This window comes from Cyrtonyx montezumae, unplaced genomic scaffold (assembly GCF_038088225.1).
Source record: "Cyrtonyx montezumae isolate F1298 unplaced genomic scaffold, pur_monq_1.0 scaffold_1, whole genome shotgun sequence".
NCBI classification, from domain to species: Eukaryota; Metazoa; Chordata; class Aves; order Galliformes; family Odontophoridae; genus Cyrtonyx; species Cyrtonyx montezumae.
The window spans coordinates 3,901,942-3,917,103 of record NW_027071825.1 but is presented as its reverse complement, the minus strand read 5'-3'; the positions used below and the strand labels follow the sequence as shown (position 1 = coordinate 3,917,103).

At 40.2% G+C, this 15,162-nt stretch overlaps 1 protein-coding gene across 6 annotated transcripts in view; it reads right to left on the bottom strand.

The window, feature by feature from the left end:
• The window catches only part of DAB1 (DAB adaptor protein 1), a 181,012-nt gene that overhangs the window by 84,445 nt on the left and 81,405 nt on the right, over window positions 1–15,162 (bottom strand). For all 6 annotated transcript variants that reach the window (XM_065738277.1, XM_065738315.1, XM_065738299.1 and 3 more), the window contains one exon: window positions 4,316–4,515. In XM_065738277.1, the coding sequence (XP_065594349.1) occupies window positions 4,316–4,382 (67 nt within the window). In that variant the 5' untranslated portion in view covers window positions 4,383–4,515. The remainder of the gene's footprint in view (window positions 1–4,315; window positions 4,516–15,162) is intronic.

Genomic DNA, 15,162 nt, shown 5'->3' with positions numbered 1-15,162 from the left:
GTAAGGAGCTCCAGCAGAGCCACACTGCATCCCAGCCCCTCCAGCTTGCACGTCTTACTGGCTGGTGAAGGCAATCCCCAGCTTGGCGGCATGCCTCCTTAGAATCTGCTGCCAGATGCCACGTGCTTCCAGTGCACTGCAGTGGAAACCGATTAAATAAGGGAATTTTGCCCATGGGGGTCCTTAGCATCAAAGACTGCTATGATGGTTGTCAAGAGGCCTGAGTTATTTGCCTCTGTTTTCAGAAGACCCTGCCATTTTCAGTACTGCCTCAAGTCTTGCTACAGACTCCATACAGAGGCTACAGTAACAGTGGACTTAACAAAAAAAACCAAATACATTCCTTAAGCTTCCAATAGAACCATTACAGAAGCTGAGGCAACGAGAAGAAACCAAATCCCTAGGAAAGTTTTCTGGCTTCTCACAAGCAGATACAGACCCGGTTCAAATTTGGTAGCCTGGCACGTTTCCTTACAAACCTTCCACTTCAGCATTCCTGTCTAATTTTCTATGAGCAGATCGTGCAGTGCAGTCATCAGTGTGGATTCACCATCAATGCATCGTGTTTCCCCCGAAGAAGCTTCTAAATCAATTTTAATTCCAATAGGCTTAAGGCAATTTGTTTTCAATTTGATTCATTAATCTGTACATGTTTATAAAATGGCCTTTACCCCCTCACGGACTACAATATAACCGTGGTTTATGTTTCTAAATGCTCTGGCTAATAAGAACTTCTTTTTTTTTTTCCCAGCAGGAACGCTACAAACACGTGATGTTTATTCACCACTCAATAAACCAGATGATATATATAAAAAACCAAACTAACTAGAATGTTATGTGTATGATTATTGCTCTATGTTCTTAAGGAATCCATGATTTCTAGCAAAAAAATCACACAACAAGAAGAACTGCCACAAAAGGCAGAGACCAGAGCTTCCTAAATCTCCTGAGAATTTTGCATGATTTCATTTCACAGAGCAGCATGACACCTCTTCAGGACGCCTTTTAGAATCTGACCAAGTTCTTAAGAACTGTAGTTACAACACAGTTGCCAGCAGATATCAGGCGACAGTGGCACGAAGATTAGTGCTGGAGGTTGGGGTTGGCAGAAATATAATCTCCTCTAATAACATCTAGTGCACTGTAAGCTCATAAGATGAAGTGTAGGAAGCAGGGTTGTACAGGTCACAGTGAAACATGGATCCCCAGCTGCTCGACACCTTGACAGTACATGGAGCAGAAAGCAACACCTTCCAGTCAGTTAAATTCTTACCATGCACTGGGAATGTGAGCAACTGTCTTTTCCAGAGCTCATCAAACTCTGGAGAATTTATTCATCAATAAGGTTAATAATGGCCAAATAAAAGCCAAGTTCTTATTTTGCCTTTAAACGGCCTATCTTTAAGATTATCCACGATGATTTGATGCCATCACGTTAGAACTTCTCTACTTTACATTAGAGTTTAAAAGCTGAGATTTTACTTAAATAGCAGTTACTGAGATGATTTCACACATAAATTTTTGTCCTAACTCTATGAATTCTCTTAATAATAGAGCAGAACACTGTCTTACAAACCAGTTCTGATAACTGACAGGAGAGAGGAACCAGAGACTTACAGGAAGTAAGGGTTACAGTTGTAAAAACACTGTGCCAAATGAGAAACGCTTTAAATAATCTCTTGTATGAGAATTGCTTTGCGTATGACTCCAGAAAGAGATCTTTGATCTGAAAGTAAGATCCCATAAAATCTGTATCCATGCAGGAGCATTAATGCCACATAAACCATGCTATGCTTCCTACAGATACATAAAGTACCAAATTTGAGTGCTGCAAGTCACGAAATCTCAATGAAGATAAAATAACTAGTGTATCCAAAGTAGAATTCATTAAGAGCCTTTATGAGTAAGTTTATGCACGTGTAAACTGCAGCAGAACACGTACCATTTTAATTTTCTGGAAAGAGAAAATAGTGGAGGGCATAAACTGAAACTTTTCTCACTTCTTTAAGAGAGCATACAGCATGCCAGTGTGATCTGGCGCTGTCTTCACTGCTGTCCCATGTTTTAATTGCCTGGGAATTCATCCCTGTGCCCTTCCACTCACTCCAAATCTTCAGCACAGGATACACCTGTAGAAGTCATCCCACAAGGAAGCTTTTGTAAAACTCACTGCTCTGTGAGAAGTACAAAACCTGATCCACTAAAAAGATATCAGAGCTGAAAATTCTGTTTATAAAGCAGAGACTGATTTCTTGGGAATACTCAGCTCTGATGAATAATCAAATTCATTGATGAGAAACACAAGAAACTTCATGCCAATGCTTGCTACCTGCTGCTGCTTGCAGTAATGAACCTGGGCCAGAAGCCTCATGCTTTCCACACATCCACCATTTATACTTTACAGAGACAAACATATACAACCCAGCAACAAGCAAATGAGCATACAGAGTTTCTTTAGTTTCTTTTGGCTTTTCACTGCATGAGATTGGAATAGCAAACACTGTTGGAGCCATACACCTCATCGGTCTGAAGCACTCCCTGTACAGCGAGGCTTCTGGAGGGCTGGATGTGAGCAGACGTGCACACAGCACAGAGCACGATCACTTCTGGAGATGCACTGCTGCACACTGTCCCTTCTAGCTCTTCTGACACTCATGCATGCTTCAGGGAGCTCTGATTGCTGCTACAGAATGTATTTTGCACTTCTTCTCAGAAGCAAAGGTAATTCTCAGATTTTCCATGCACAGATTTTGTGCACAACATTCTGACATTATGATCTATGAAAATGATTTAGATGACTGATATTGAATATTATATTAACAAACATCGAGTTCCTGGAACAACTGTTTGCTCTTTTCAGAAGTGCCACCTTCCAGCAGAAGAAATAACATAGGAGACACACATCAGAAAGTTGTTACCCATATTGTGAAGAACTGGTATTTTCAAACTTATTAGCTTTACTTCCTTTACTTGCTTCTATGAGCATCTCCCTCAGATCACGTTCCCATCTACATCAAATTTCCCCTATTTATGCCTTTCCAAACTACAGCATCTTTCTAGCACAAATGAACATCTTCTTCCTTGTGAGTTGAGGCCTAAAGCAGTGAGGACTGTAAACCATCTACTGAAATATATACTTAAACTGTTCCATTGCTGTGGCTTTTACAACAGTCTAATATCCTGATCTCTGATACAAAAGCTATACCAGTCACAAAGATTTCACCAGTTTGGCAGAATCACCACTGAAGGGTATAGCTGCCCACAAGTCAAACCAGTTATTCATCAGATATCTACCATGAGTTTCATTTGCAAAACACACACAGAGCGTAGCATGCACACATACACAAATACAAGCAAAAATAGAATGACAAACTGAAAAGCTCACAGGGAGGTTTAAATCTTTCTATCTGAAGTATGAAAGCTAATAGGTATTGAGTCGGTTTCACTGTTTTACTACTTCTCCCTTTAATTTTAGTGATGCTAAATTCAGTTTCAATCACAACTTCATTGTCTTTGTAGGTTAAAAATACAAAACAGAGCTACAACAAACAACATAAATTACCACTGAAATTCAAGGTCTCAGCTTCCATGTTTAATTGTATTTAAAAAAGAAGAGCAATAAAAACATCAACAGAAATATAAGAAAAAAAAATCTCCACCAAAGTCTCACAGAACTCCTATTTGGGATGGCAGCTCAAACAAACACACATCTCCTGCTTATCAGTCCAAATAACTCCCCTAGAATCTAATGCAAATTCATAATTATAGATCTGAAATTACCCAGCCAAGCATTTATTCATAGCTTCTCCTTAATTCTCTGGGTTTTCCTTCTCCTTGTTCCTATTTCCTCCTTTACTACATTAATCTCCCTATAGACTGCTGCTGGGTTCTCTGTAACTTCACAGGACGTCAGCAAGACAAACTTCAGCAACAAAATGTTCATTTAAGCTCTAGTTAGTTCAAAACAAAGTAGAAACAAAGGCTTCAGAAGAAAATGTATTTATCAACAAAGAAAAACGGCTATCTTTTGCTGAAAGTAATTTTTTTAGCTGTGTTTTCATTTGCAAAACAACTGTAAGGTAAAGTAAAAATTAATGGAGGGTAACACAGAATTTCCTTCTTACATTTTAAATATGTTTTAATTATATATAATGTCAGAGAATCAAATTCCCTAGCTCCCAAACCAGGCAAGGCTTCCACTGAACTTAACAACTTTTACTTTCACTGAGTGCATAGACAACAGAAGAACCATAGATGCATAAAAGATGGTTGAAATAAAGTAGGAAATAAATAAGAATAAAGAACCAGTCACTACCTTTCTTTTTGGAGTCTTTCTTTGTGCTGGTTTTAACAGCCACTTGAAGTTCTGTCTCAGTTGACATCCTATATCCTTAGTCCTCTTCACACAGATCCAGTATCTCGGTCAGGCTCATTTAGAATGTGTCTCCAAGAGAATAATTGAGCCTTTCAGATACTATAACCCAAACAGTTCATCTCATTCAGTCCCTTCCAGTGCTGTTAAAGAAGGAAACAAAACATAACAGTCATTTTCTGAGTTTAAAACACGAACAATAAGAAAAAGGCATTGCAAGCTAACTGAGGGACATGGTTAGTGGCAATGGTGGTGACAGGCTGGCAGTTGGATTTGATTATCTTAGTGGTCTTTTCCAAACTCAATGATTCTATGAAGCCTATGAAATTCTCTATCTACAGACAGAGAATGCTTGATTCCATAGTCAGCATTTGTAAATGCTTACACACAGGCATTTACTCCTGTTTGAAGATGTTTTGGCATATCCAGTATGACTCCAAGGGTGAGAGATGATGCCTGAGCTGCACAAAGCCCCGTCCTTCCAAGCCAGCAGCTGGAGGCCAAGGCTTACAAGTAGATGGCAACGTCACCAACAGCAAAAAATTCTGCATCTCGATTCTTAAACGTCACAATTACAAGGTAAAACCACATTGCTAGATATTGAACTCACATTTTTAGTCTTCAAATGCTCTTTCAATACCTTCATTCTATAACTTGAACAAAGTCAAATGAAAAACGCACACAGCTCTCATATTGAATACATGATCTTGCTTATGACAATGTGAATGTTTCAGGTATAAAAGAATCTGCCTCTGTTTAGCAAAGTTGAAATTTCTTACACGCACCTAGCACTTATTCCTGCAAATATCTATCTGAAAATACACATCTTCAAATATGCAGTTAATTCAGCCTTATTGATTACACAAGATTTAGCTGCAACAGGACTACTTACAAGGGGAGAAATTTGGGGAAAGCTAGGTTTATTGTTGGTGAGATGCAGAAATGCTCTGGCTGTAAAGCCCTAGCAGTGACTGCAGACCTATGCTAGGGAAGCATAGACTGCATCAGCGAGCAATAAGCAAGGATTAAACAATCCAATGAAGACTAAAGCATGGCTCCAGTTCTTCCTGCTGGTCATGCTCAGAAGAATGAGCTGCCTGCTCTGCCAGTCTGCTCAGGGCAGACCATGCTATCCTGAAGCCATTTCTCACGATACTCCCTCACTGAACACTTCATCTTATTGTCCTTCTTTTGGTGGAAAAGTTCTCCGTTATTAGTGCAATTACAGTGAAGTCCATCTGCACTGCCTGAACAGGTGCCTGGCTATTAAATAAGCATTTAATAAAGAAATTAACCCAGCATATCAGCTGGTTAGCTGGCCAGAGATTAACAGCAGTTAAATACATTTGCTAATGGCACTTCTCAGTAATTTAAGGAAGTAATGCACTTAAAAATTGAAATAACTTGGACAGTTTAAATCACTTTCCACAGCAAGGGCCATGAAGCCACTAGCACTTTCAAATCCAGTCTCCTTTCACGTTTTAAAATGCTTCAGTAACATTACACTGCCATGCACTATGTGAAGTGATTTAATATTGCTGAAGTGTGTCAGGGGTTTTCTTTAATAAGCTCTTCAAATCTGTATGCCTATTATAGAATATTCAGAGATAGCTTTACAAAATCTGCTGAACTGATTTTGAAACGTGAAATTCCGCGTTCCTCCTCTATGGAGTCTGAGGAAGTACAGAAGGGCAAAAAGGAAGAAAAGAAAACGATCAACTTATAAATCTAAGCTGGAGTGCTTGCTAAATACACCTTCTCGGAGTGCTTTAATAAACTAAAAGCATTTCTTATTAGCGCTGTTAGTGAAGAAAACAGCAGAAATGGAGATGCAAGTGAAGGCTGACTGAGGAGAAATGGAGGAAGGCAATGAGTCCCCAGGCAGGGGGCTGTGGGACCCCACTGCAGGACCCAGCTCTGCACCAACGCTTGCAATCCCTCAGCAGACAGGGAGAGAACAGATGTCCCCTGCTGCCCGCGTCCCCGTCCCCTCCCCCTGCACAACCCCATTTCATATTCAGCTTTACAGCACAGTAGGGATGCATCAGCCTTTCCAGCTCAGTGGCACTTCCTTAACGCATCTCCCAAGTCACAGCTGGATTGACAGTTTATTTTTCTAGAGTTTGGATTTATGTTCTCCTAAAGGTCAGCTGGCAAGAAGCACCAAGAGGAACTGCTTAACACGAGGAAAATATTTCTAATAGGTCCCTTTATTATACAATCAGAAGAGAGAAAAAGAAAAATACAAACCATCCGCAGGGTCAAAAGTTTAGTGTCCTAAAAGTTATGTTTGGGTACAAAGCACCAGGAGTTTCACCTCTTCTTGTCAGCTACTTTCAACAGAATAGGTGGAACAGTAATATCCGAACAGCACTGAATATTTTAAAACAACAACACACGCCCGCTATCTCATTTGAAACTCTCCAGAAAAGCTATATCCCCTTGAGGCTATCCCACTGAGTAATATTTTAAAAAATAAATGTGTGTCTATTTTTGGACAGGTTCACATATTGATTTACTTTAAAACCTAATCAGGTCATACTCTCCCGGGCTCAGAGATCCTTGAATAAAGCAATAGACATCTTTGTAGCAGGAACACATAAACATCTGTCAGATCAAGCTACAGTTCAAACTGAATTTGCTACAGCGACAATTCCTCCCGAAGTATGGGTCTTTATGTAAGCTACGTTAGTAAACTTCCATACCCTGTCCATATTTCAGTTGTTTATTACCCAGATGAGAATGGCAGTCAATCTGCTCCTCACCGCAACAGCTTTTATTGTCTCCTCCAATCTAGGTCACTGCTGTTAAATACTACAGCCTCCCAACTGTGGCGAGTACTGCGGCATGTGTTCTATCAATGAGATGCTTCGAGCAGCTCCGCCACATTCCTGTCCCTCTTCTAAAGAGAAAATTTTGTTAGCTGCATTTTTAATAACAATAATAATTTGAAAAAGCCCTAATCTTACGTGTAGCCACTCTTAATGATCTCCCTGTGCGCCTCGTTCCTGTTCCAGTTACTACAATGCTATGTGCATGCCTCAGCTTTTCCTAAAGAGGATTCCGAGCTCTTCGTTTTAACAAAATACTGACATTTTTCTATTCCCTTATTAAGTGGATACAGCAGGAACACAATTGGCGCTTTTTGGAATTAACTGGCTTTTAATTCCAAGAGAAGTCTTAAGCCTGCATTCTGCATTACTCCTACACCGCCGTAAGACCTAAAGCCTCAGTGAAGAAATGCTTCTGTATATTCCCTCTGCAGTCAGGATTAGCACAAGTTGCACCTCTCATGCCTCAGCTGCCTCCATGCATGTTTGTAAAACCATGATTTCTGCACAATCCTTTGTCTTCTCAGCTACATCCCACTGAGATCCTGTAGGTGCTTTGAGGTGGGCTTCCCCTGGCCCAAAGGACCAGAACAATTCCCTCTGGCTTCAGGTCTTCAAAACTTCAGAAGTTTCCTCCCCTAAAAGCAGTTTCCATCTGCTTATGTAAAGGAAAAGTAGCCTTAGGAAGGATTTGTAACTAAGCACCAGCATTTCCTAAGTATTTAGGTTCTCCACAGCCCCAGAGTGGGATCCAGCAGGTCCTCCACAAGAAGTTGGTACCTCCCACACAGGGGTTTGACAGAAATCCTACTGCCATCCTCAGCTCTTACTTTTAGACCTCTGCAGCCTTGAAATTCCTTTCCTTTCCTCCAAAGCATAATTTGCGAGCATAAAGCAAAACCTGAAATATCAAAAAGGCAAAATACAATAAAATTATTTTAAAAGACCCTGGAAAACTGAAAATAGCTGAAATGTGAAGGACTGCTATCCAGGGAGAGAACTGTCACTCAGAGACCGAGCACCTGAGCACAGAACCTCACGTGGAGACCTGCCCAGGGATGTCACACTGGCTCTGTGCTGCTGCAGGACATTTTCCATCCTTGAGTTTTCCCACCAGCAGGATGAGTTCCTCGAATCTGCAGTTCTTCAAACCTCTGTTTTCAAAATAACCTTCTGGCAACCGTGGCCAATATCAGTTTATTAAGTTCTTTGTGGTTTACAACATGCCTCATTACTCTGCCTCTAGGGTATCTTCCAGGCATGCTACAACACGCTCCTCGGATGGTGCGAGCAGCACCACTGGAGATGATTTACAACAAGAAGAGCATCTTGCCAAAAAATTGACCTACAGCATATTACCAAAGTGAGATGTTTTTAGTATTCCAATGACAACAGGAATAATTACTGAAATTCCTCCTGGGAATCACTCCTTGTGGTGGCAAATACCACACTTCACTTCACCACTTATTCACCAGAAGTGCTGCAGATTTCCTTCCCATAGAAAATGCTGACTGGATGAAATAGACACTGTTCACAGCAACGAAATGATTTCATAAACATTCTGAATGGAAAATTACTAAAAAGTTCTATCGAGTATAACGGTTTCTATTTTATGTCTCAGAGGATAATAGTATGCTTGAAAATAAATGCAAAGCAGAAGAGAGTTCTGTAAGAAAATAAGTGAGATATACGTTCAAACTTTGGCACTTGTGACAAACTACACGATGTCAGCTCACCATTTCTCCAACAAAAGGATATTCAGAGCCTTGTAAAAAAAGCAAAGAGAAAAAGCACCAAGGAGATTAACTGGTTGGATGCACTCACTGGTTGGAAGACCAAGAGAAAAATATTGGTACCTCTTACATCAGTGCTTTCAAAAGGAAAGTTGCTCTCAGCCTGATTGCTAACAGCCTGGCACCAGCTTCAGCTCTGATACACAGCACCTACCACCCCCTTTGCTAAGAGCTGTCCCTTCGTTCAAACTTTCCTCTACGCACATACTCCTTTGCTGACCCCGAAGAAGAAAAAGGATTCCTGATAACACTGGTTAAGAGCAAACAAGAAACCAAGCTCATAAGTGTTCAGATACTGCCCAGGCACAGCCTGGCTGCACTTCAACCTCTGCCAGCAGAAAGCTGCCTTGCCCCCATTACAGCCCATAAAGCCACACCAGCACAAAATCGATAGCATTGCATTTGATTTCTATTGGCATAACTCCATGGGTTTTAATGGAGTTGGAGTTACACCAGTTTTATGCTGGTGGATCTACGTTGGTGTCAGTGAAGTTAGGCTGGTGTGACTGATGTAAATGACATCAGAACAACCAATCCCTCTTAGGTCTAAACCACTCTGCCATTAACTCCAAGGCAACATGAAAATGCAAATCTATACATTACCAAAGCAGAGTCTTTGGAGTTTATTTTTGCAAAGCAGGAGAACGGCTCTTTTGTGATCCTCTCGACACCAAAGAAACAGAGTGAAGACAGAGAAGAGAAAAAGGACAAAGTACACAGTTGGGATCACAGTATTCTGTAATTAGAGCTGTTAAATGATTACTAAAGCGCAGTGGTGCAATCATCACGTCGAAGGAAGCAGGGAAGTATGCAGTCAGGAACATCACCAGGGAGAAGGTAATGGCAATGTCAGCAACGCCACATTTTATATTTAAATGCAAATTCCTCGCAATCAGAATCTGTGCTTCTAATTGGAAGGAAATGCCTCACATCCTGGACAGTTCAGCAGGTTTTAAAGAAGCACAGCAAGTTGAAGTCCACTTAACTCACCTTCTGTCCTTTACGGGAATACCTTATTTCAGCTTTTTCTTTTAATTTCAAGATAAACTTTCTTACAATCGCAAGGAATACCGAACTGGGACTCAATTCCTCATTCATTTTAAACAAAATATAACACAACACCCACACAAGATCTAAGACAAGCTATACTTTGAACTCTAAAGCAGATCTTGAACTGATGCTTTGCACTGGCCCCCATAGAGGAGGTGAATTCACACCACCTCTTACAGGTTCCTTTTACATTTGCTAAGTCCCATAAGTTAACCTATACATCGTGCCCTTCAATTTCCTGAATGCTTCCTGACATGACACCAAAGCAAAGCAAACTTTCTTTCTGTCAGCAACAAAAACTCCTCTGCCAGGATCTTTCCTCACTGCCATTTGTCAGCACTCAGCCCTTGTCCCTGACAGTTAAGTAAGAGGAAAACTAATCAAAGGACTTCACCTCGCTATAAATGGACTTCTGATTTATTGCACTGGGTCTGGTGACCACACTTCAACCAAAGTTCATTGGTTTGTAGAGAAAAAGGAAAAAAGCTTAAAGCTTTCTGGGTCCATGGGCATGAATTTGCATGTCCAGGCAAAAAAAAATTGTTACTGCACTGTTATTTAACAACTGTAAAAGATCAGGATTTTAAATATCCTAGCAAATGAGCCTTAGTTACAGAAATACTTTTGACAATCCCATATAAGCACTCAAGCCTTCGTACCAGCAGCATTGCTCACAAAGATAATTCCATTTGACAGCTAAGGTGGACAACAGGCAGACCTCTGTGCAATTCCAAACCAGTGTACCTGAGAATGGCAGCTAGGTTTTAATGAAGAAGTTTCACTGCTGGAAAATAAACAAATGAACAAAAATAAAACAAAATACAAAACCCTAACCCCACGACTTCAGGTATTTGGGCTGGGTGGTGGTTTCTTTACCAAAATCCCATGCAGAGGAACACACCAGTACCCACTCTTCTCTGACCATGCAGCTAGAATGGTCTGCGTGGCCGTGGCCACATCATGCACTGGAAGAGTCAAAACCTAAGTGATCATTTAGAGAGCTTGCCAAAGGAATTACTGAAAAGAAATGTCAAGCTACTGCCAGGCTAAAATGTCAGGGGAAAAAAAAAAAGGAAAAAAATATTAAAAAATGAGAGATGTTCTTGATATTATTCAGCTGGGGGAGTTAAGCAGCTAGATGAGTAAACTACACCTACTTGAGTGGTAATGCATCACAAAATCATGCTTATTTTCTAAACATTTTTAAAAATTACTCAAGTAGCATGCAGCGAGGAGCCATTCACCTTCCACTGTCATGCTACAGTTTACTCTCTCTTGGAAGCAATTACAGGACAAATGCCAAGCTACAGAAGGTATTTTTCCAGCAGCAGCATCTGGCTTCTTGGCAGCCTCCTCAGGCAATTTTATTGGGAGCTTTAGAGATGCTATTGGGTCAGCCCTGGTTCTATTGCTCATGAGCTGGCTGGCAGTTTCTTCTTCCTAGATGTCATAATCCTTCTGATTTACCTTGAAGGAATTAGCACACTTTTATCCATTTCAAAAGCAGTTGACCTGCAAGGCATTTAAAGGGCTATCTATAAAACACAGCAAAAATCACTGGTGTAAATCGGCAGCCTTTCAGGATCCATTGCTTAATGCATCATCAAGAAAACAAGTATGCAGTGCAAAACCCATGTATCTCTTCCTGGTAAATTGAATGCATTCCTCTCGATTCGATGAAAAAGTATGAGACACATGAAAAATAATTAGTTAAAGAGAAAAAGAATAAAGTCAAGCTGAAGCAACAGCAAACCTATGCCTTTATTTAATATGAGCTGGTCTCATACAGTGCAGACAGTACTATGCTGTGTCCCGCAGTAAGAGATGGCACACAAGAATTCAAGGAACTCCTCTGGCAGCAAGCCTGAACTGAAATACAAGGAGACTCACTAAGTCAACCAAAGGAAAACAATTCCCAAGAATCTGCTTCTTACATCCCTTCTTCTCGGGGCTGCCTGTCCCTGTTCCTCTCCTAAGGTCTGCAAAATCCTAAAGCCCAAAAGTAAATGTTAGAGGTACAAGAAATGTGCTTTATAATCTAAAAAAGGTCCATGAACTTTGGATTTTCAGTATTAGGAGTACACTGAACAACGTCAGATTGACAGGGCTAAGAAAGATGCACATGTCCAGGTCAAACAAAGAGCTCTGTCATCAGCAGAAAGCAGCTAAATCCAAACAGACACAGAATTCAGACTTGGCTAATGCGAATTGACTAAAGTAATTCTATTTTATGCAGGGTAAAACATATTCTGATTACAGGCAGTGGTGCTTGCAAGTTCTAAATTTAGGTATCATTAGGGCCAGGTGAACCATTAAGTGAACTAATCTGAATTTTATACATATCAAAGATTTGTATCCTCTACATATTAACTTCTCGGAATTAGACCATGTATTCAAGCTCATATTTCATACATCTTCTGGATATCTGCACTCATTAATTAAAATTACTGCAGAATCACAGCATACATCAACAACAGAGCCTGGGTTTCAAAACGCACCGCAATGACACACAGTGAGAAATCAATTCTTTAGGCTCCAGTACCTGAACAGAAGTTCCTGGCACACTACGAACTAAGCTGTAATCAGGGGAGAGGCAGCACAGATCCCCTTGTTTACAAGTTGTTTCTGAAAACTTCCTCAGTGACCAGCAGAACAACTGAGCACACATGAAGCCTAACCACCCAGTGATGCTCTGGATTTAGACTGCATATATGGGATGGAACTCACACGCAGGCAAAGAGAGGGCTTCCTGGATGCAGTGGAAATCCAGAATGTTATTTTAAACTCTCTTTGATTACACAGTCTCTCCAAGCCCTGTAAGGTGAGAGAGCAATCAGGAGTGCCAGCAAATTGAGTGCCTTTCAGCACAGCAAAGAAAATCAATTAAAAATAGGTGAGATTTTGGTTGACCTTGTGTACTGCTTTCCTGAAATGCACGGTACAATTAAAACAGTCCAGAGGGATAATATAATTTAGTATGAAATAAAGATTGATACAGTGAAAAACTTTGATGCTGTAGCAACTGAGCTTAAAGCCAAAAGGTGAAGAATACCTAATTCAATTAAAATGAGAAGGAATTCAAGGAGGTGGAAGTTAATTACTTCACCTGGAAGTTGGCCAGGACCTTTGGGTTAAGCACTTCTACTCATGTGAAAGTTTTGTTTTGGTTTGTTTCCACTTCCACAACTAAATAGCAGGTAGTAACAATGGTAATTTTGAAAGTCATGCGATGTTTGCACCGCTCACTTCAGTTAATTAATGAAAGCAAGTGACAGCATTACAGAAATCAAAGATGATTTGGAACTTGAAGGCCATCCTACCTACTTCCTGGCCAAGGAGGGTTTGTGTTTAAGCATGCATTCTCCTGTTCTTCACCAAACCTTTAAATGGTACAAGCTGTAGGACTCACACCACCATCCTCCAAAGCATTTCAAGCACTCAAACTGAGCAGAAGGAAGATGTTAGACCAGTGAGCAGAGTCCAACTCCACGTCGTTATTCAGACTACTATGCTACCCGAATTATCTGAGCAATTATTCTCCCCCCTTACTGCACACAATCTCAAATACCTATAATCTTCACTTAGCTCAGCAACAAACAGCGTTAAGCCAATCTATCCCCTCCAGGTAAAATCTAATGGTAAAATCACATATCACTAAGTTTATAACCTATTACAGCCTCCATTATTCCATAATGCTTATTATTTTGTACTCACAAAGTCAGGGAGATGTAATTTTATTGCTTACAAATCATTCTTATATTAGTCTTCTGCTGTTATAACTTCACTCTGCTTTTCCAGATACGCTTTTTCCTTTCTGCATATTTAAACAGTAAATCTAATTACCCCTACTTGATTGCTCTTCTCTTGCAAAGCTTTTCTACAGTTATCATCTGCAGCAAATTCTTCATCCTACTTGGATTTTAAAAGGCCCACGATGCATCATATTCTTTAATTAAAAAAAAAGGCAGATTAATCACTACACCCACAATAGTAACAGTCTAGTGCCTCATAATAAAATCAAAGACAAAAATCAAAGTGTATCTACTGGAGCTGCAATCTCTCATGTCACATAGCAGATGTACTCATACAGTTCAGTCTCCAAGACCACACTCCACTGCCCCGAGGCATGAGATCATCCCTTCCTCCTCCTACCTCACTCAAGATGCAAGTTTCCTGCAGACAGTGGCTGCCTTTCCCATGCAGTTCTGATTTGCACAAAGATCAAGCAGAAAGAAACATTACTACATGACTGCACCACCATTCACACAACTTTGCATCTCAACAGCATTAACTTGAGCATTTCTTCACTGATGCATTTGACTCTGCAATAGTAACGTACACTTTATCTAGTATGTATAATAGCATAGAGTAAAAAGAGGACGCATGGGTGTACTTCATTGCAGTGCCCCTTGAATTCAGATTGCAAGCTGCACTTTTTCAACACCTCCTTTTGCAAGTTACTTAGCAATACATGGTAAGTATTCAGCAGAGGTGAGGATCTCTCTTATGGTTTTATGATTTATCATATCAATAATACAACAAAAATCATAAAACCATAACAGTCTCACGAGCCTTGAGAGCCACACCAGAGACCCACAGTTGTATGGCAGAAAGTAACCCTCTGCCTGTCCATTCAGCACTAAAACACGAGGCAGCTCAGAGCTCTCAGAATATTATTTGAAGAACAATTCTGTTTGAAGCTCAATAATTAACTCCCAGCTAATTTGTTTCTACTCTTATCCATTAAAGAACATTTGGATAAACAGACTGAAGAAGTTCATTCACGGCTTTGTATCTATACAGCTATTACAAACCTTCCCCCTGTTGCCCATATAACCAAGTTAAGGCAGAAATTTCATTTACATGTCCTTGAAATTATTTTGAAATCACCATTAAGATGTGTGATTTCATCTAGTTTTACTTATGACTCTGAAGTCATATCCTGACTGCAATTTCTATAGGAATTCAGTGCCAAATAGTGCCAACTTCCAATTTTACTCTCTATTTAAAAATACCCTGGCAGTATTCAGCAAAAAGACAAATGAAGAATAAAGCACGGCCTCTGCATTCCACCATAATATTTCAGGCAACAATTTCAAGAAAGGAAGGGCATAAA